Raw genomic sequence first — 23,250 nt, 5'->3', positions numbered from 1 at the left:
TTCTGGCAGTTTTTTAACCCCTTCGATGCTCATGACGAGCTCAGCTCGTCATGAGGCACAGTGGAGCTGTGCTGATGACGAGCTGAGCTCGTCATGAACAATGGGCTTTCAAAGCCTCCAGCACAGGAGGGGAAAACCAGAAAACCAGACTTCTTGTTTATGTGCCGGGCGTGGTTTAAACAGTTTGAGGGGGGCAATATCATTCACTGCTGTCACCAGCGCTCCTTCAAATTTAGTCAGGGCCCCCCCGATGTCTTCAGTGAGCGCAAGGGACCTACAAACCTCTCTTTAAAGGAATTTTGGGTTATTTTGTGCCATTGCCTACGTTTACTCGTCAAGGATATTGGGCCTGAGGGAGGAGTTCTGATGCGGGGGGGTGTAAAATTCTATGATGAAATGATCGGTCCATTTTACTTGTGTTGGAGGTAGGCCTTTGATTGATGGGGAGTTGGACAGGATTAAAGCCAGAGTGTGTCCTGCCTGGTGTGTGGAACCGCTATTAGCTTGTTTTAGGCCTAGTAAGGACAAATCCATCAGAAGGCATTGTGCCTCAGTGCAATCTTTTTAATTCGCTATGAACGTTGAAGTCTCCCACAAGTAAGAAATCGCTGTCTTTGCTTATATGGGGGGCCAATGCTTCCACTAGTGTGATGGAGAAGTTGGCACAAGGCCCAGGAGGGCGATAAACCAGAGCCCCTTTTTGGCTACCTTTGGGTGCAGCATTTGTTTTAAAAATCAACAGTTCAAGTTCTGGGGTGCATAGTTCGTCCAGGATAGAAATGTTTATTTCTTGTTTATGGACTATTGCAATCCCTCCCCCTGTCTTAGTATGGCGGTCTAGTCTGACAATTTTATACCCCATCGGAATTCCTAGGGTTATGGCCGGAACCGAATGTGGTTTCAGCCATGTTTCCGTCAGAAAACATAGGTCGGGCTCTTCAGATGAAATTAGTTCCCATACTTCAGTTGCATGTTTCGATAGTGATCGGATGTTGCATAAAAGGTTCTTACTCCCAAGTAATACATTAGTACCCACCCTTTTAGTCAGAGTGGGGTGGCAATCGGCAAGATCACTGCCCTTGGTATTCGTATATAGCGGATCACCCGCAGGGTCTGTGTCCTGTTTGTCCTCTGATAGAGTTTGGAACTGGGTCTTGCAATGACGGCAAGAGAGGGGGCCCTCCAAGCTGGTATCTGCCCCTTTTGAGCATTCCCATAGAGGTTTGTTACGTAAGCCCAGAAGAACCTGAGGGGTATAGATAGCACGAGTAATGGGCCATGCCTCTGAGTTATCAGATCTAGGTGCAATTGCCCCTGGCCCCGTCCAGTCGCGGACAGGCTGGTCTTTGGCTCGTCTTAGGCGCGTCCTTGGGCGCTCCGCTGCGTGCAACCGCTGCACGCTTGGCCTGACGAGGGGGCTAAATAGCCCTGTGATCAGAAGATCTAGAGCGCTAACCGCTTGACTTGCTGGGCTCTTCCTGTCCCGCCCTCCGCTCTACGGTATTGGCTACTGAGTCGGACCGGGGCGGGCAGGCTGGAATACCGAGCACAGACTACTGGAATACAATTGAGCCCCTAGCAGCACCGGGAATAAGCGTGGGTAGACAGAGTAAGTGGAGTTTAAAATTCGTATTCAATTTTAACTTTTCGCAGATAACATAAAGTACTTGATTTTAAAATTCGTAATCAATTTTAAAAATGTGACATAGGAAATGAGTTACAAGTAAAACAATTTGCGTGCAGAGCTTCCGCTCTGAGGGTGCTTACTGGCGCCAAGCGGGGTCGGGAGACACAGCCACCATCATCCCTTACCACAATTAGCCGGTGCCTCCTCGCTGCCTAAATAGCCCTGTGATCAGAAGATCTAGAGCGCTAACCGCTCGACTTGCTGGGAGTGTCTGGCTCTTCCTGTCCCGCCCTCCGCTCTACAGTATTGGCTACCGAGTCGGACCAGGGCAGGCAGGCTGGAATACCGAGCACACTCTACTGGAATACAATTGAGCCCCTAGCAGCACCGGGAATAAGCGTGGGTACACAGAGTAAGTGGAGTTTAAAATTCGTATTCAATTTTAACTTTTCGCAGATAACATAAAGTACGTGATTTTAATATTCATAATCAATTTTAAAAATGTGACATAGGAAATGAGTTACAAGTAAAACAATTTTCGTGCAGAGCTTCCGCTCTGAGGGTGCTTACCGGCGCCAATCACGGTCGGGAGACACTGCCACCGTCGTCCCTTACCGTAACAATGTTTTAATAGATCTCTTCGGATCTGGGTAACAAACTTAGATATGAAACAACAGAGCCCCGTAGGGTCTCGGGCGTGCTAGGGAAACATAGATATGCCAGGGGCAAGGAAAATGTGGGTGCTATGGGAAGATAAACAGAAAGGGGATAAGCAGACAGAAGGGAAACACTTGGCAGTGCAAGACAATGGAGGGATAGCATTGATCGGAACAGAGAGGCTCATGGGAGAATCTTTAGATAGTGAAGTAATCAAGAGAGCTATAATGCGTGATGCAATCTTCATAAAGTAGAGTACTGCGCTTTCTCCTAAAATGTAAAATGGTTGGTGGTTGGCACATTTTAGCTCTGAAGGTTTTCTTTACTCTTGGCCCATAAGACGGGAGGACCCCCTTGGTAATGCTGATGTTGCAAGTCTGATGTATCCTGCTTTCTCTATTGATTTGTATGCCAGGTATGATGGGGTTACCTCACCCACCACCGTAAGTGATGCAACAGGAGTCAGATGGGTTTGTGAATGCCAAAAACTTGGACAAACCTCATTTTCCCCTAAGAATCCCATAGCTTATAGGAGCCAACATCATCTAATTAACAGACCCAAAATGTACGCTATCAGTAACGCAAAGAGACATTTACCCTGATAAGAATGTAGGTGATGCAATATTTTGGGACTTCCAAATAATCGGTCTCATTGACTCCTCCATCTTAGATAATTATGGGAGATTCCTAAACTAATGAAATTCTTTTTCGGCCAGGCATCTGATTTTGTATCTAGTCCATGAAATAACATGGCAGTGGAGACAAATTGGATGGGAGATGAATAAGGATCTCTTTTAGGGCTCAGTGGAAGGAATATGTACCTTCAGCATAGCAGAGTACTTTGCTACCACCATGCCATGGGTCCTCTGCCTGCTGAATTGAGAGATTTCAACCCGCCCAGCTGACATCTCTTCCACTGGCAGGAACTCCCGTCATGGCAGTTCCTGTCAATCTATTGAAAGTTTAATCAACTGATTAATTAATATCATGGGGCCGCACATAAACCTTCAATATTTCTTTTATTTTCAAAAACAAAATCCCAAACTGGGATTGTGTTTTTGATGATAAAAATGTACAGGTTTTCACGTCCCCTTACACGGATAGGGAAAACTTGCCATTCGTCTCCCTCTCAAATGGCCAAACCTCTGACGGAGGTGTATGAGAGTAGCGGAAACAGAGTAGTCACTGCCACTGACTTACTTCAGTTCCGCCGCCTCTAAATGAGGGGGGCGGAACGTCAGTTTGGCGGAGAGGGTTCTCCTTAGCCTTTGTGATGGAGTACCCTCTCCGACAAACTCTAAATCAGGACCCATGATTATTACTGAAAGTGAAGTGAAAAACCTGGAGTTGCCTTTCTGCAGAATGCTGCTCAGACACGGATGTTGAGTACCTTTATCGACATTCCTTGCCGTTTCATCAAAGTATGAAACATTGACTAGGATGAATATAAAGTTCATCAAAGAGGTCTGTGGCCCTTTAGCTTGTTTGGGTTGAATGCATGTTGTTGAATGAGGTCAAATAACCCATAAATCCGAATGGACATTGATAGCAGGAAAAAGACAAGCTCTACCGCTGGGGACAGCTAGGTCATCCAGCCAGACAATGCCACAAACATCCGCTAACGTGGTGGCCACGAAAACAGACATGCCAGTGGGGACAGAACAACTGGCAGGCCTGGCAGCACTATAGTTGTCTGGAGAGCTGGCAGCTTCTCCAGTACCTAACCTCAAAGTCCTCTTGAATACACTGATGGGTGGAAAACAACAGTAACTGATGGGTGGAATGTCTGAAATAATGTCAGCCACTAGTAATTAACTGAGGTGGCTTTTAGATCCATTTTTTTTGCCCACTTGCCTCCTCTGATTAGCCTTTTTGTACTGCTTCAATGGAGGCAGTCCAGCCTGAATCTCCAAGCCGGAGCCAGGAATACAATCAACTCTAGACCAGTTTCAGCACTTTGGGTCTCATCAGCAGGGTGCAGCTTGAGTCCTATGTCACAGTGAACACAGGACCCGCTCAAGGCGTCGTATTGAGGAAAACAAAAAGGTTATGGAGCACATGCTTGAATTAATCTCAACCACTGGTAATTACTCAGACTGCATTCCATTCCGTTGTTTTTTGGCTACTTAGCCACGTCAGATAGAATGTGAAACTGATCCCTTAAGAGGTCACTCCTAGCATAAATCTGACCCTTTTTACCTGTAGAAACATCAGGACAATTCATGGTTAACTCAATTTTATTCCCAGGTATATAGTTACATGTACACCCACCTACAACCATAGGATGGCGGGGTGCGAAGCTGTTGCAGCAGTAAGACAAATGCAAAAACAAAGGTCAAAACCCCAACTTCTTGTGCCACCCCCTCACCTCCCTCCCTGACTATGACTTCTACAGTTAAGAAGAGAGACGACAGTTAATAAAATAATCCATTCAGCTTTGGGAGATGTTGATGAGTGTAACTGGGGACCACCCAGTGGTTTAGGAATGGAGGTGCAGTGGCTGTCGGCCGCCCGGTTGTCATCACTTAGGGAGGGGGGGGCAGTCAATATGGCAAAAATATGTGCTTTAAACACATATGTTCGAGGCATATGAGCTGCAGATCACACACTATGCATAGATCGCCATCTGGTGTTGGGCCCGGAGGTTTGCAGTTTGTTATTGTCTTGGAAAGTGTTTGGAGGTCACAAGATAGGTGACTCCTACTTTGGACAATAGTACGCATGGGCATCAACTCCATATTCAAATAGTTTTTTCGGCCATCGGGCTTGGATGTGTTCCACGCGTTCCAGTTCGGTATCGTTACCGAGTTAACTTTCGATGCGCAATCCTTACCCAATTCTTCGGTATTGTTTTCGATCGCATTTCGCTTTCGACGCGCATCTCTACAAACTTTTACTTCGGTTTCGGTCGTCGAAGCAGGACTTCGGGCCTAGCTGTGCCATCAGGCCTTCTTGGCTCATGGAAAGGATTCCTTTCAAAAAATGGCCTCATTGTGGATGCAAGTTTCCACAAGCCGATCTGCATGAGGTGTGTAACCTCTGCCTTTCACCTGAGCACGAGGCCAAAGACTGTCCGGCTTGTGTCTCTTTCCACTCCAAGAAAACCATCAGAGATCGTTGAGCTCGAAGAAGCATGGCTCGATCATTGACATCGATACCAGACAACATCTTCCAGGGATGCATCGATGTACCGGAGTAGGAGCAGATGGAAGAAGGCAATTTCAGTGCCTCTGAAGTAACAGGTCGTAAATACGGCCGTCGACCCCTTCCCCCCCCCCCCCCCCCCCCCCCCCCCATCCACCCACCCATTTAAAGGCTTTGGTAACACCTTCACCTTTGGGCTTTGGTGCATACCATGATAAAACTTCCCACGCCCTGCCTTCGGGCTCAGCAAAGAAGACTACAAATAAGCCTTCAGGCCACTCAGAATTGAGCCAGCCTGACATCTGTGCCAAAACTCCATCCTCGGCACCGACTAAAGAGAAACCGAAAGACAAACCATCGTCCTCATCCACGCCGACGCCTGATTCCACACCGGCGCATTCGGCACCGAAACCAAAAGACACTCACCCTTCGGATCAAGGGTCACCGGTTCTGAAACCCACTAATCAACCTTCGGATTCCAAAAAACCATTGGAACCGAAAAAACAACCGGTTCCAAAGACATCTGGCACCTCCGATCCGAAAAAATCATCGGAGCCAACCAAGCAGCTGGTTGCACAGACTCCAACCAAACCTTCGGAACCCACAAAAGTCCCCCATTCCAAACCAAAGGTGCATACAACAACTCCAAAGACTATGCCACACAAGCATTCGGACTCGAAAAAATCGGCACCCAAATCCCATACTTCGGAGGAAGAGCTTTTTGGACTTGATCCTACACAAAAAACTCTAGCAATAGACCCAGAAACATCTTAGGATTAGTTTCTCCAACAAAAGGAAAATGGACAAACCTACACCCTCTTCACTTCCTTTAAAGAAAAGCGACATTGCTACCTCGCCTTTAAGGATCCCTTCTCCACCTCCTCCTCCACTATACATTTCTCCTGTTCCATCTCCAATACCATCAGAATCTCTTCCACCTACACATGATGATACCACTGGTGATGAAGGGGATAATGAACCTCCACAGGGGCCTATTCATCACATCCCAAATGATCCATGGGGAAATTATGGCACTCCAGATGTTCCTGATACACCACAAGATGATGTCTATCCATCTAGACCATCCCCACCTGAGGACACTCTAGGTTTCACTCAACTAATACACAGGGCTGCACAATACCACGGGGTAAACTTACATACAGACCCATAGAAGAAGACTTCCTTATGGACACTTTTGCAGCATCCCAAGGGTCCACCTCAATTCTACCAATGTTAAAAGGGGTAATTAAACACGATCCTTAAGTCTTTAAAGACCCAGTTAGAGCTCAAGTCATTAACCCTAGAATAGAAAAAAGTACAAGGTTGCCCCATCTGAGCCTGCATCCAATAAGGGACAACTTCCCTTAGATTACTTGGTTGTTTCAAACGCCAGGAAAAAGGGCCAATTCTCAAACCTCAGGTGATGCTCCACCACCTGACAAAGAGTCAAAACTGTTGGACGCATCTGCAAAAAGAACAGCGTCACAAGCAGCCAACATATAGAGGATTGCCAACACACAGGCTTTACTAGCTAGATACAATAGGGCGCACTATGACGAGCTAGAGACCCTACTACAACACCTTCCAGATCAATATAATGCAAGAGCCCATGATCTTATACAGGGAGGTAAACTTGTAACCAATACCTCCATTCGGTGTGCTCTAGATGCCGCAGATACAGCCTCCGGAGCCATAAATACCAGTGTCCTTTTATGCAGACATGCCTGGCTAAGGATATCAGGGTTTAAACCTGAGGTTCAGACTACCATACCGAACCAACCCTTTGACCAAGAACACTTATTTGGGCCTATGGTGGATTCATCTTTAGAGAAGATGAAAAAAGTCACCGACACGGCCAAATCAAAGGGAGCCTTGCAATCGCAAGCCCCCAGAAGTTCTTTTCGTCTCTCCTCTTATAGGGGTGCCTCTAGAGGCTTCAACACATATAATGCATCCACTTCATATGAAAGTACCACACAAACCTCCTCTACCAGAGGTTATTACAGAGGAGGCTACAGGGGCAATAACAGCAAAGGTAGGAGCAAAACTATCAATACTCGTACTGCCACCACCCCCAAACAGTGACTTTCCGTCGCTCCCCCCGGACTATCCAATTCCAGTCGGGGGACGATTAACCCAGTTCCTACCTGTCTGGAACAATATCACCACAGACAGGTGGGTGAGACAAATTATCCAATGTGGTAATTGCCTGGAGCTCACTGCCGCTTCCCCCAACATGCTACCCAAACAGCGCCCAATGTCAACAGAACATTTAATGCATCTAAAACAAGGGGTGCTTTCCCTCCTGCACAAACATGCAATAGAGCCAGTTCCCCTTCACCATCAAAACACAGGAGTTTACTCCTTGTACTTTATGATTCCAAAGAAGGATGGAACCCTGAGGCCCATATTAGACCTCACACCATTAAACCTATACATACAAACAGACCATTTTCACATGGTCACTCTTCAACAAGTCCTTCCCCTTCTAAAACAAGGCAACTTCCTTGCCACTTTAGATCTCAAGGACGCCTACTTCCACATTCCCATTCAGCCGGCTCACAGGAAACATCTTCGGTTTGTAGTGGACGGTCAGCATTATCAATTCAAAGTTCTCCCATGCGAAGTTACCACAGCACCCAGAGTATTCACACAATGTGTAGCAGTGGTAGCAGCCCACTTAAGAAGATAACAAATTCATGTCTTCCCTTCCTTGGACGACTGGCTCATGAAAGCCAAGTTACATACTCAGTATGTAGGTCACACACACACACCACAATCCAACTACTGCATAACTTAGGGTTTACAATAAATCACTCAAAGTCTCACCTCCAACTGTCCCGCATCAAACAATACCTAGGTGCCACAATAGACACCTCAAAAGGCCTTACATATCTCAATCCAGCCAGGTTAGCAAGCATGCAAGCCCTTATAACAAAGTTCCAACCGCAACACTCGCTACCAGCTCGAGTGTTCATGCAACTCATAGGGATGATGGCCTCTTTTATATCCATAGTACCTCATGCAAGACTCCAGATGCGCCTCTTCCAGGAATGCTTAGCACGTCAGTGGAACCAAGCTCAAGGCCAGTCAACAGATCTGGTGTTGGTAGACGGCCGCACACATCGCTCTCTGCAGTGGTGGAACACACAAAACCTTTCCAAAGGGCGACCCTTCCTAGAGCCGGTTCCACAGATTGTGTTAACAGCAGAAGCATCACTCACCGGCTGGGGAGCTCATCTACAACATCACACCATACAAGGCAGGTAGACACCATAGCAAAAGTTACACCACATCAATCATTTGGAGCTACTAGCAATATTTCTGGGATTAAAAGCATTCCAGAAACACGTATCAAACAAAGCTGTTTTAATCCGGACGGACAATATAACAGCGATGTATTATCTACAAAAACACGGGGACACACACGCTGCAGCTCTCTCAACTAGCACAGAGCATATGGAGATGGGCAATTCCTCAGAACATATTCCTGTTAGCCCAACATCTTCCAGGATCAGATGGCAGATCTCTTAAGTCATCAGACACAACAGATCCACGAGTGGGAACTTCATCCACACGTCCTACAACCGTTTTTCGAAATGTGGGGGCATCCAGAGATAGATCTCTTCGCCACACATTTAAACACAAAATGCCCAAGCTTCGCCGCCAGATATCAACACCCATTGTCCAAAGGCAATGCGATATGGATGAATTGGTCAGGCAGATTTGTCTACGCCTTTCCGCCTCTCCCACTCATTCCACTAGCGGTACGCAAACTGCAACAACAGTCACTAACACTGATCCTAGTTGCTCCAACATGGGCCAGACAACCCTGGTACACAACATTGCTGGAACTACCAGTAGTCCCGCACCAAAAACTACATCTCTCCCCACAACTTTTAACACAGAACCATGGAGAGATCAGACACCCAGATCCAGCACAGCTCAACCTGGCGATCTGGTTCCTGAAGTCCTAGAATTTGGTTTTCTAAATCTTCCATCTGATTGTCTTAATGTCATCAAAGAGACTACACGCCCCACCACTAGAGCCTGCAATGCAGCCAAGTGGAAAAGATGTGTAATATACTGTACCAATAACACAATCAATCCTCTAGATGTGTCTATTCAAAACATCATATGTTACCTACTACATCTTCAAAGATGTAATCTAGCTTACACATCAATCAGATTACATCTCACTGCCATAGCAGCCTACCTGCAAAATAGACAACATCTATCATTATTCAGAGTACCTACCATTAAAGCATTTATAGAAGGCCTCAAAAGGATAATTCCTCCCAGGGTACCACCCGCTCCAGTGTGGAATCTAAACATCGTCCTCACTAGGTTAATGAGACCTCCATTTGTACCTTTGCATAAAAGTGAGCTACAATTTCTTATATGGAAAGTTGCTTTCCTTGTGGCTATCACAACTCTCAGAAAAGTCAGTGAGCTACAGGCACTAACTATTCAAGAAACATTTTTACAACTCCATCATAACAAAGTAGTTCTCAGAACAAATCCCAAATTACTTCCAAAGATTATTACTCCCTTCTATCTCAACCAATCAGTAGAGTTGCCAGTCTTCTTCTCGCAACCACAAACAGTAGCAGAAATAGTTCTTCATACATTAGATGTAAAAAGAGCACTTTTTTTACTACATTGACAGAACAAAACCTTTTAGTAAAACAAAACAGCATTTTGTTTTCTTTTCACCACCACATAAAGGCAATCCCATATCAAAGTCTGAAATTGCAAGGTGGATTGTCAAAAGTATACAAATTTGCTATCACAAAGCAAAACGTACACTTTCTATTCCCCCTAAAGTTAATTCCACTCGCAAAATAGGGGCATTCATGGCATTTTTTAGAAAACATTCCCTTAGATGACATCTGCAAAGCAGCTACATGTTCTACACTGCACACATTCACAAAACACTATTGTGTAGATGTGCAAATAAAACAACAAGCTAGTGTCGGTCAAGCTGTACTCAAAACATTATTTCAAACTACTGCAACAGATACCGATGGTCGCCGCTAAAGGGACAGTAATGCTATGCAATCTATGCATAGTGTGTGGTCTGCAGCTCATATGCCTCGAACGGAAAATGCTACTTACCAGTATGCATCTGTTCTTAGCATGTAGAGCTGCAGATTCACCCACGCCCACCCACCTCCACGGCTACCTTTATCTGTTCCAGTATTACCTTATTTAGATACAACATACATGGACATCTCTTTCTGTTAACACAAAACTCCATCATTTCTCTTCTTGGCGAAAAAACAATCTGAAGAGTCAATGCCCATGCGCACTATTGTCCAAAGGAGGAATCACCTATCTTGTGACTTTCAAAGACTTTCCAAGAAAATAACAAACTGCAAACATACAGGCCCAACACCAGATGGCGATCTATGCGTAGGGTGTGTATCTGCATGCCAAGAACAGATGCATACTGGTAAGTCGCATTTTCCTTTTGCCATTTTGTCAAGCTGTGGGTGACAAGAAATTCTCTGCACCGGGTACCACCTGACCTTGCTACACCACTGGGACCATCCTGGTGTGTGCCCCCCCCTACCCCCGGAGCTCCATGGGTCAGGTACTTCATTACTCCACCCCATGGGATTGTGTGAGGTGCAGTATTTGTAAGTATGTTGGACATGTAGCTCCCTAAACTATTGAGCCAAAAAGGCTATGCATGACTTTCAGACTCTCCGATGCATCCTCTCCCCTCCATCCCAGCCAAAATGTTCTCTATTCCCAGCAGCTCCCACATTGGAGTCAGCCGTACATTGCATGAGAGACGACTGCGACTGCCAACACCTATTTTTCTGTTGCAGCAAACTAAGGGAGTACAGCACAAAGCAATACTGATATTGAAACTTCCTACTGCGTCGCAGAGTTTGGCCATAGATAGAGGGCAGACGAGAAAAACGAAAGCGCCACCACAATACAGACATTGGAAAAACAAATAAAAGACAACCAAGATAAACTTTTCAAGCAAAGAAATCTGTCAGGGATACACAGGAAGTGCAAAGAGACTCGTATCAGGACTTTGAAATGCAGGGAGCGTCAGCAATAGAATCTAAATTGCAAGCCATGCAGTAGAGCCTCTTATCAATCGATGGTAAAATTGACTCCCTAAAATTGCGTACAGATAACATATCAACAAAACTGAATAAGCAAGCATCCAGGTTAATGGAAGCAGAGCAAAGACTTTCGACTGCAGAAGATGAAATACACACAGTAACCGGGTAGTGCACAGCCGTGGAGAAAACATTAGAGGTCATACAGGCGAAAAATGAAGACTTAGAAGAACGCTGAAGACATTCTTGGTGTTCTATAGACAGCAAACATAGGGCAGATGGAGAACAGATGCTATCCACTTTCTTCAGACAAGAGAACCTGTCCAATATGCTACTCGTAGAACAAGCCCATAGATTTTGACAGGGGGGCCTCCTCCGGTTGCCACACCGCGACCCATTATTGCTAAATTACTCAATAACCGTGACGGGGACACAGTGCATCGCTTGCGCGAGAGAAGAGAGAGCTTAATTACCAAGGATACAGGTATCTTTTTCCCCAGATTTTGCAGCAGCCGTCCAAGCAGCGAGAACAGATTACTTAACCATAAAACAGCAACTACAGAAAGCTGAAATACCGTACGCAGTGTTGTATCCAGCACGTCTGCGTATAGACCATGGTGGCCAACAAAAGATGTGCACCAGCCCAAAGGCAGCCAAAGTCTTTTTGAGATTTATTGCGTAAAAAAAAAAAATGCGTAAGAGGAGGACTCTCAGGACTGGCTGCATTTATGGAAAATACACTATTCCGAAAAGAAACCAGTAGCAGAAAGTATTATGCCAAGGCCCACAAGCAGGGCTGCCCCAGGCCGAGCCTTTGACACCAAACATCATTGATGATATTGGACATAACAAGACGCCCGGCCACCTCCGCACCCTCAGAGGAACTAGGTATCTAGCAGCCCCTACAACAGTGAATTCTGACTGTTCTGATAGATACACTGAAAGTGTTAGCATTGTTAATGTTATTAATAGCGCGTTGTTTGAGATTGATGGGGATGAGACTTCAGCATGACTGGGAAACAGAAGATACATACATGATCATATCTCCAACAGGGCAAATTCATATCATGTACACTTATGACTGCAGCTGGGCACTGTAAACTCGATAATATATCTCTCATAACATGCAATGTAAGAGGTCTTAATGACCCCTGGAAGGTAAGACAGGGGATGGCCAATCTCAACTGACATAATGTGCATATTGCGCTCCCCCAGGTGACACATTTGACGAAGAGGTCGGAATCGAAGGTATGGCACACAGTGGGCGGAGAGAAGACTTCCCTCCTCTTATTCAACATACGCTAGGGGAGTATTGACTCTAATTAAGAAAGGCACTCCATTTATGGTTGAACAGGCGATTACAGATGACCATGGTCGATACACCATACCCTAGGGTAGATTATGTGGCAACCTTATGGTCCAAATGAAGACGACCCTGAATTTTGCATAGGCATCTGGAATATGATACATGCTCTCCCACAATCTGAAATAATATGGGGTGGGACCTAAACACACAATAAAAATGATAGTATTACCGCGATTTTTATATTTGTTTACAAATATACCTATCATATTACTGAGCCTCCTTTTTAAAACTATACAAACTCACCTGAAAAAGCTAATATGGGCAGTAAAACGGCACGCATTAAATGGGAGGCACTGACCAGGTCATATAAACAGGGTGGGTAAGACTTACATGTGTACAGGCTCAATTTGCACACTACTAGTATACCCCCCCTCTATATGTACACACTGCATCTGACCATAGAAGGCAGAAAAGTTTACCCCACACCACTTCGCTACATTCTACCACACAAGAGACGAGGAATACCGCGCCCAGAAATAAACATGATATATTGCACCACATTCGCATGGCCGATTTTGGGTGCGAAAGCCAATGACCTTCATTATACGCCCCATCACTCCCTCTAGGACACCACCCAGCCTTATCGGTCACACAAGAACAGGGGGCAGGCGGATATAGATAAGATGGGAGATGCAAACCCAGAAGGAACATTTCTAACATCTCACAAGTTCAACTATATACAGTACAAAACGCCCCTATTCACATTCATATGTTAACGACTTTGTGCAGTTATCCAGGGACTATACTCTGAGTTCCTAGAGAAACCACCAGTGCCCCAAACATTAGACATTTCTAGCTAGCCCCACGCGGTGCCAGCTCGTCACTGAATTATATAAGACTGCGCTAGAGGAGAGCAGAGGCACCAACATTAAGGCCCTTGAATACTGGAATGAAACATTAGACCCCGAGATGACACTGGAGGAATGGGTAGAGATGCTGTGTGTTATCAAAGCTATTAACATCCAATTCTAACTTGCGTATTCATTTTAAATATATTCAGCAAATGTATCATACACCAGCTAAACTGCACAGGTGTGGTCTCAGAGATACTGGTAGATGCAAGTGGTGAGGGAGAGAAGGAGCAGGTTCTATGCATCTGGCATGGGATTGTTAGCTTATTAAGATGTTTTGGGCACATGTAGTAAAAGAGTTGAGGGATATCACATCAGAGGAGATCCAGTGTAGTCCACAGGTGTGCCTGCTGGGTGCGCTCCCAAAAAAGAAGACGATGATATGTGAATTTATAGCAGTAGCGCTACTACTGGCTAAAAGACGGGTAGACATGAATTGGGGGAAAAGAGCAGCTCCTAAACACAACCATTGGCTTAAAGAGATGTTATATTGAAAAAATGGGATTGTATGCTGAGGAATTCCCGATGACCTCCAAACCAAGGGATTTGGGGCCCTTACGGTTGACTTGTTGAAAAAAAATGCTATAAACGGCTCGTACTAAGTACATGTACTGCATTTGTTGGTGCAAGGGTAAATTGAAAAAAAGGGAAAGAAATTGTAATGTCCAAATGTATGGACAATGAAGTTGATAATAGGTGAAACTATGGAGCTACTGTACATGATATGTATTGAAAATTATTTTAAAAAAAAGAATAAGTTAGTAATAATCAGTAAAGATTACAGAGAGAGAGCGAGAGTGAGACGAAAAACAACCAAGGTTATGTTTGTTTGTAGTCACACCCCTGTAGATGGCTGACCTCTATGAGGATTGTTAAAAAAAAGTGAAAAACCTATTCAGAAAAGGGTTGGTGAAGAAGGAAATGTAATAAAGGAAAATAGAAAATGTTAGACGGACCGGGAGGGTCGGCCGAGGATAAGGGGAGCGGTCTCCAGGGAGAGCCGGCTCCAGCGATCGTACAGACAAGTAACTTCCCCCCCCACAGACGGACACCACACAAGGGTAAGGTTCAACGAGATTTTATAGGCAATTCTTTAAGTACGATCAAATGGTACAAGGAGGTCTGGACTCAGGGGTCCCCTCGATTCTGGTCTCTGGTTTGGGGAAAGGGTAGCGGGACAGTCTTGGTTACCAAAAGATGGAAATAGCTCTCAATCCTCGAGCTCGGCGTTCTAGATGATCGGGCCGCGGCGGAGCCAGCAGGTCCCGAGATGGATGAAGGAAACGACGGTCCGCGGCGAGCCAGCAGGTCCCGATGAAGATGATGGTTACAAACGGTCCGCGGCCACGCCAGCAGGTCCCGACGACGATGAAGGATACGAAGGTTACGAAGGTTGCGGCAGCGCCAGCAGGTACGACGATGGTGCACAAGGCAGAACTACGGCAGCGCCAGTAGTCCGTCAAGGATGAGTTCTTCTTTGCGTCTCTCGACTCCAAGATACAACTGCCTTCCTGCTCTGGAGCTGCCCCAGTTATAGGGCTGGTGATCTTTGATGTCCGGACCCTCGCACTTGGGGATCGGGAGGTCCGGGATGAGGAAGTTCAGACACCCAGCAGGGGGGTGGAGCCAGCGCCCGGGGAGGCGGTGGATGAGCGGCACTCGGCGAGGGAGAGCCATCGACACCTCTTTCTCCCATTGACTTGCCAAGTAGCCCGCTCACCTCCTGGGTGGATGGTGGTGCCGGGATGTCTGAGGCCTGGCTAGGCCCAAGGTTGAGGTCGATCGGGGGCCAGGCGGCCTCGTGGTGGGTTGTCCAAGATGGCGCCCAGGTTGGGCGCGTGGGCCAGCAGTGGATCGGACCCACGAGGTCGATATGTTCGAAGGCAGGGGTCCCTGAGGGGACGGAGAACGTGCAGTGGTGGTGTGTGGCATATGTGTGACCGGGCTCGGGCCGGGTCGGGCCGGGGGGAGAGCGGCCCTTCAGGTGGCCTGTCCAACATGCGTCCCCCCCAGCTGAAGGCGGGGAGAGTCACCCATCCTCTTGGGGACTCTCCTCGTCGAGGCGGAAAAACCGGGACAGGCCATCCGCGTTGGCGTGATCTGGCCCAGGCCGGTGTTCAACAGTGAAGTCCATTCCTTGGAGGGAGATGGACCAGCGTAGTAACTTCGGGTTTTCCCCCCGCATCTGCATCAGCCACTGCAGGGGTCGATGGTCGGTCTGCACCCGAAAGTGTGTGCCAAAGAGGTAGGGCCGGAGTTTTTTGAGGGCCCATACCACAGCGAAGGCCTCCCTCTCTATGGTGCTCCAGCGTTGTTCTCGTGGTAGGAGCCGTCTGCTGATGAAGGCCACTGGCTGATCAAGGCCTTCGGTGTTCATTTGAGACAGGACTGCCCCAATGCCATGGTCGGAGGCATCCGTCTGGACGACGAACTCCCGGCTGTAGTCAGGGGCCTGGAGCACAGGGGCGGAGCACATGGCGGCTTTCAATTGTTCGAATGCTGTTTGGCAATCTGGGGTCCAGTTGACTTTCTTGGGTTGATTTTTGGATGTGAGTTCCGTGAGGGGCCCCACTATGGTACCATAGTCTTTCACGAACCTTCGGTAATAGCCCGTGAGGCCCAGGAAGGCTCGTACCTCGGTCTGGGTGCTGGGAGGCTGCCAGGACTGGATGGCGGCAATTTTGAGCTGCAGAGGGGCCACCAGGCCGCTTCCCACCTGGTGCCCGAGGTAGGTTACAGACCCTTGGCCAATTTGACATTTGCTGGCCTTGATCGTGAGGCCAGCGCGCTGAAGGGCTTGTAGCACTGCTCGGAGGTGGTGGAGGTGCTCGGGCCAATGGTGGCTGTATACAGCGATGTCGTCTAGGTAGGCGGCGCTGAACCCTTCGAGCCCCACCAGGACCTGATTGACGAGCCGCTGAAATGTTGCTGGAGCGTTTTTCATGCCGAAGGGCATGACCTTGAAATGGTAATGGCCATCGGGGGTGGAAAAAGCAGAACGTTCTTGTGCCCGGGGTGTGAGGCCGATCTGCCAGTAGCCCGCCGTCAGGTCGAAAATACTGAGGTAGCGGGCAGCCCCCATGCGGTCGATTAGTTCATCTGCCCGGGGGATGGGATGTGCGTCTGTTCTGGTGACCGCATTCAAGCCCCGGTAGTCGACGCAGAATCGGAGTTCCGGTGTGGTGCCGGGGGCGGCTGCTTTGGGGACCAGTACCACAGGGCTGGCCCAGGGGCTGTCTGAGGGCTCGATGACTCCGAGCGTGAGCATTTTGGTTACTTCTTCCTGGATGCAGGCCCGTACCCGATCTGGCACGCGGTAGGCCCGGTGGCGGATAGGGGGGCTGTCCCCCGTGTCCACATCGTGCACACACCAGGGAGAGACACCGGGGGTCAGGGAGAACAGGCTGGCGAATTGCACCAGAAGGGCTCGACACTCCTGGCGTTGTTCCCGGGTGAGGGCCTCCGAGAGTCGGACCCCATCCACGGAGCCGTCTTTCTCCCTAGTCCGTAGGAGGTCAGGGAGGGGCTCGGAGTCCTCTTCCGCCCCATTGTCTGTGGCCATCAGGAGACTGAGTTCTGAACGCACAAAGTGGGGTTTCAGTCTGTTAGTGTGGAGGACCCGGAGGGGGTTCCGGGAAGATTCCATGTCGATGAGATAGGTGGCAGGACCCTTGCGCTCGACTACTTTGAAGGGCCCTGTCCATTTGTCTTGCAGGGCGCAGGGTTCGGTGGGGGACATCACCCATACCTGTTGCCCAGGCTCAAATTCGATGGAGGAGGCATTCCGGTCATACCACTTTTTCATGTCCTCTTGACTGGCCTCTAGGTTGGCTTTTGCCAGCTCTCTGAACCGCCGGGTCTGGTTGCGGAGGGTTAGGAGGTACCTGAAGACATCTGGTGGGTTTTTCAGAGGGGGCATCTCCCAGCCTTCCTTGACTAGGCTGAGGGGCCCTCGTACTGGGTGTCCATACAGCAGTTCAAACGGGCTGAAGCCGAGGGACTTCTGGGGGACCTCTCGATATGCGAAGAGGAGGCACGGCAGCAGCACATCCCACTGGCGACGGAGGGGCTCTTCCAACCCCCCGATCATCCCTTTGAGTGTGCGATTGAATCGCTCAACGAGTCCGTTTCCTTGAGGGTGATAGGGGGTCGTGAATCGGTAGGTGACCCCGCACTGTTGCCAGAGGGACTTCATATATTTTGAAATAAAGTTTGTGCCCCTGTCGCTGACGACTTCTCGGGGGAAGCCCACACGGGAGAAGATCCCTATCAGAGCCCGGCCGACTACCGGGGCTGTCACAGTTCGCAGGGGAACAGCCTCGGGGTAGCGGGTGGCGTGGTCCACTAGCACCAGGATGAACCGATGGCCTTGTTTTGTACGTGGGTCCAGGGGCCCCACAATGTCTATCCCGACCCTCTCGAACGGGGTGGTGACCACGGGAAAAGGTTGCAGGGGGGCTTTTAGTTTGCGGCCGCTCTTTCCACTGGCTTGGCACGTGGGGCAAGATCGGCAATGCTGGTGTACATCGTTCCTCATTTTGGGCCAGAAGAAGTGGGTTACCAGACGACTGTAGGTTTTATCTTGACCCAGGTGTCCTGCCAGGGGGACATCGTGGGCCAGGTTTAGCAGAAAGTCTCTAAAACGGAGGGGCACCACTAGCACTCGGCTGGCCCCCAGTTCCGCGATTCTTTGCTCACTGTACAGCAGATCATTGTCCCAGTAGATCCAGTGGGTTCCGGAAGTATCCCCTGCGCTTTGGGCGAGCGCTTGCTGGCGGAGTCCCTCGAGGGAGGGACAGGTCTTTTGTTCTTGGCGAAATTGTTCTTGCGTGGGCCCCCCCTCTTGAGGCCACTGGTCGAGGTTAGCGAGGTCTGGAGGTTGAGCTGATTCTGGGGGGACATCACGGTCGGTGGTTTCGGCTGGAGCGACCGGGGGCGGTGGCGCCGGCCATTCGGGTTCCTCTGGTCGGGGGTTGGCACGGGCGGCCATGGACCGGGTGGTGACACACGCCCAGTCCGGGACGCCCAACATCCCCAGGTGTTCCCTTCGTTCTACGGCTGCCCACGGAGAGCTTTCAAGGTCATTCCCCAGGAGGCAGTCTACGGGGGCATCGTCCCGGACCGTGACTTTCAACATGCCGGGGACCCCTCCCCATTCGAAAGGGACGCAGGCCATCCGACACAGACTTTCCGAGTTATCGGCGGAACGTACAGGGCAGAGAATGTTTGGTAGATACTGTTCTGGGGTCACCAGGTGACAGCGGACGGCTGTTATACTGGCCCCGGTGTCACGAAGGGCTTCGGCCCGGTGTCCATTGATGCTCACCCATTGGCTGTACTTCTGGGTGTTAGCGGGTAGGGGGACCCGCGGGACCATGTCTTTCCCCCCTAAGCAGGCTAGAGCCATGGCGGCTGGCTCCCATTCTTGATGCTCTTGCTCATATTCTTCTTGCTCCTCGGAGATCTGTTCTTCCCCCAGGGCAGCAGCAGCCACCTGGCGGGGTCTTGGGCTCTGGTACTGTGGGCAATTTGGGTCGTTTGCATAGTGGCCGACTCGTTGGCATCGATGGCACGTAACATTGGCTCGGTATCCCGGTCGCGCCGGGGTGCTGCCCCGGTTGGCCGGGGGGGTGGTGCTGGTAGCGGGGGCGACCGGAGCGTTGTCTCTTCCGCGTCCTTGGCCTCCTCCTCCTCCTCGGGGACGGTGCTGACCATTGTTGTTCCGGTTCTGTTCGTAGGACCCATTCCGGCCCACTCTGGTGATTTCCCATCGGTCAGCCTCGGCTGCGAGCTGCCGGGGATCGGTTAACTTGCTGTCGAGGAGGTGCTGGCGGAGTTCAATAAAGCAATTGTTCGATAGGTGCTCCCATACCATGAGATTGAACAGTTGTTCGTAGGTTGTAACCTTGCTTCCTTTGATCCAGCCCTCGAAGGCTCGGCTAAAGTAGGTCACATAGTCCACCCAAGTTGTACCCGGGATGCGGGTGCAGTCTCGGAACCTCTGGCGGTACATTTCGGGTGTGAGGCCATAGCGGGTGAGGAGGGCAGCTTTCATATGGTCATAGGAGGTCATCTGGTGGTCCGGGAGCTGTAGCAGGGTGTCGCGGCCCTCATTGAGGAATCTCCCCCATAGGCCGGCTCCCCAGTCGTTTCTATCGATCCGGTGTGCAGTCATAGCGATTTCGTAGGCCTTAAACCATTGCTGGATGTCGTCCTCTCGGAAGTATTCTCGAACGACATCCTTGGGGATGTGTACCTTTTTCTCCGTTGTCCCTGGGGTGTGGGGTTGCTCGGACACCCCTACTTCTTTATTCTGCTTGCGTAAATCAATCTCAGCTAGTCGTCGCTCGTGTTCATATGCCAGTTTCTTTTCCTCGAGCTCCCTTTGTCTCTGTTTCTCCTCTCTTTCTTCTCGGAGACGCAGGTGCTCTAAGTTTATTTTCTGTTCGGCCAACTTAAGTTCAACGTCCATTTTGAGCCGAGCCATTTCTAGCTCGTGTAGTCGGGTTTTTTCTCGTTCCTGGATCTCGTCTTGCGAGAGACCCGTTCTTTGCTCTTCAGGGGCCATGGTGGTTTTTGCTGCGATGCTTCGATCGGGGGTTCCGGCAACCCCGGTTTCTGCCCAAGATTCTAGGGCATGCTTAAAATCGTCTTTGGTACTTAGTCCGGTGGTAGCGATACCTAGTTCGATGCAGAATTGTTTTAGTTCACGATGGTTGTACTCGTCCAATTTCTCCATCTGGAATTTCTCGGTGGATCCGCTTTCTTTAGTTGTCATCGTGATTTCGTCGTGGGATGAGCTACTGTCTGTATGATTATGCGGTGATTCGGATCGCGCCGCTGGCCACCAATGTTAGACGGACCGGGAGGGTCGGCCGAGGATAAGGGGAGCAGTCTCCAGGGAGAGCCGGCTCCAGCGATCGTACAGACAAGTAACTTCCCCCCCCCACAGACGGACACCACACAAGGGTAAGGTTCAACGAGATTTTATAGGCAATTCTTTAAGTACGATCAAATGGTACAAGGAGGTCTGGACTCAGGGGTCCCCTCGATTCTGGTCTCTGGTTTGGGGAAAGGGTAGCGGGACAGTCTTGGTTACCAAAAGATGGAAATAGCTCTCAATCCTCGAGCTCGGCGTTCTAGATGATCGGGCCGCGGCGGAGCCAGCAGGTCCCGAGATGGATGAAGGAAACGACGGTCCGCGGCGAGCCAGCAGGTCCCGATGAAGATGATGGTTACAAACGGTCCGCGGCCACGCCAGCAGGTCCCGACGACGATGAAGGATACGAAGGTTGCGGCAGCGCCAGCAGGTACGACGATGGTGCACAAGGCAGAACTACGGCAGCGCCAGTAGTCCGTCAAGGATGAGTTCTTCTTTGCGTCTCTCGACTCCAAGATACAACTGCCTTCCTGCTCTGGAGCTGCCCCAGTTATAGGGCTGGTGATCTTTGATGTCCGGACCCTCGCACTTGGGGATCGGGAGGTCCGGGATGAGGGAGTTCAGACACCCAGCAGGGGGGTGGAGCCAGCGCCCGGGGAGGCGGTGGATGAGCGGCACTCGGCGAGGGAGAGCCATCGACACCTCTTTCTCCCATTGACTTGCCAAGTAGCCCGCTCACCTCCTGGGTGGATGGTGGTGCCGGGATGTCTGAGGCCTGGCTAGGCCCAAGGTTGAGGTCGATCGGGGGCCAGGCGGCCTCGTGGTGGGTTGTCCAAGATGGCGCCCAGGTTGGGCGCGTGGGCCAGCAGTGGATCGGACCCACGAGGTCGATATGTTCGAAGGCAGGGGTCCCTGAGGGGACGGAGAACGTGCAGTGGTGGTGTGTGGCATATGTGTGACCGGGCTCGGGCCGGGTCGGGCCGGGGGGAGAGCGGCCCTTCAGGTGGCCTGTCCAACAGAAAAGTAGTAAGAAAGTGATAAAGGGCCCCTGGGCAGGGAAGCATGGGTTGGTTGAATGGGCAGACAGGGAGTGGCAGGCATAAACCCACTCTACGAAGAGCCTTTTCTGCCAAAGCATGGAATGCCCCCCTCGCCACATTATAAGAACCCCCTCCTTTCACAGCTTCAGATGCCTCCTCAAGAATTTGCTGACTATGGAGCATTTGTCCCTGCCTGCCCACATCCAACCTACCAGCTGAACGCTATGTTCTTTACGATACCCAATACAATATGGACAATTATTCGCCTTCACATCTGATATTTTACAGCCCAGCCAAGTTCTAGTTTCTAAGCTTTCCCACTACCAGTCCCTTATTTGGACCTGTGGTGCCTTATGGGGAGTGTTTTTTTTTTTCTTCTAATCTCATACATATCTCTGTCCTCTATTACTCACAAGCCCTACTTGTGTGACCAATGGGGCCTCATGCATATATATCGCTGCTTTATTCTAGTTACATTTGTTTTGCTTGGTGTCTGTACTTGTATTCTGATTATGGCAATCAAGAAGCAGGTGACGCGTGCTTGTCCTATTCTGTGTGTCAACAGTTAGGAGCAAGAAGATGTCTGAAAAAAGCAAAGCAAAAATACATAATACCAGCCTTCAACCCACTTACATGCGTGGAGATATATTGTCAGATATAACATACTAATTGATGTAATGTTTCTATTTATCTGCTGACAAATTACTGGAATGAATATACTGCAATAAATGTAATAAAATCAATAAAATTGTGTTTAAAAAATACAAATACCACCCTTCAACCCTCCTGCCAGGTCATAGCTGACAGGACCTATATGCAAACCTGCTCTTGGGTACAAGGGCCTTTATTATTTATTTATTTATTTATTTGCATACTTGTACCGCGCTGGGAATCGACTCCCTGGGGAGTATCTCCGCGCCTTTGGCGTCATCAGAAAGCAAATAGCCCTGTCATGTGTAATTAAAGAACGAGCTATGTCGCCGCGCGTGCACTGTCACCGACAGCGACGAAGTCCATATCTTCTTCCTGTGCTCCCGGTTTGTGCTCAGCACCAGGTAAAGCTGCATACATCTCCCTGGCTGTTCTGTATGCAGGTTGTGTGGACTTGACCCCTGACCTTCAAGGAGTCCTAATGGATCTCTTTCTTCTTCTAGGGTCCACCTCCAGTCCAGTGTGAACAACATGCCAGCGCTAAACCTATCCGTGGTCTTTGCCCCCACACTGTTCCACAGCATGCTGGACTTGTCGGTCAGCACACAACTGGTGAATGACTTTATCGTATACCACCCAGCCATCTTCAATGTGCGATGAGAGGCGTGGGTGGACATGACGGTGGCAGGCCACTCTCTTTTGTATGTAATATAAAAAATAAAGTACACTTTATGAGATTCTGGTTGTCTCATCTCTGTGTTTGGAAAAGTATGTTCTCATAAGTGAAGGCAAATGGAGATATACACTGTGAACTCAATGAGAAAGGGCCGAGGTATCTGTGCCCATTACTCGCTGCTTATAGACCTACTAGGAATCTGAGGTCCACGGGCACAGTTAAGTTGGCAGTACCTAAGATTCATAAGGTACGGTCAGGAGGTAGATCCTTTGGTT

General features: G+C 49.3%; 1 protein-coding gene across 5 annotated transcripts in view; it reads left to right on the top strand.

The window, feature by feature from the left end:
- The window catches only part of LOC147718360 (arf-GAP with Rho-GAP domain, ANK repeat and PH domain-containing protein 1-like), a 525,400-nt gene extending 502,364 nt beyond the window's left edge, over positions 1–23,036 (top strand). For all 5 annotated transcript variants that reach the window (XR_015295285.1, XM_086918310.1, XM_086918312.1 and 2 more), the window contains one exon: positions 22,803–23,036. Coding sequence is in view for 4 of the 5 variants with exons in the window: in XM_086918310.1 (XP_086774436.1) it covers positions 22,803–22,959 (157 nt within the window). In the remaining variant the exon portion in view is untranslated. The remainder of the gene's footprint in view (positions 1–22,802) is intronic.
- The last annotated feature ends 214 nt before the right edge of the window (positions 23,037–23,250 follow it).

The sequence above is a fragment of the Lissotriton vulgaris genome, chromosome 4_1, assembly GCF_964263255.1.
Source record: "Lissotriton vulgaris chromosome 4_1, aLisVul1.2, whole genome shotgun sequence".
Classification (NCBI taxonomy): domain Eukaryota; kingdom Metazoa; phylum Chordata; class Amphibia; order Caudata; family Salamandridae; genus Lissotriton; species Lissotriton vulgaris.
Note: the sequence above shows the minus strand (reverse complement) of the source record. Positions and strands in the feature narration are given on the sequence as shown.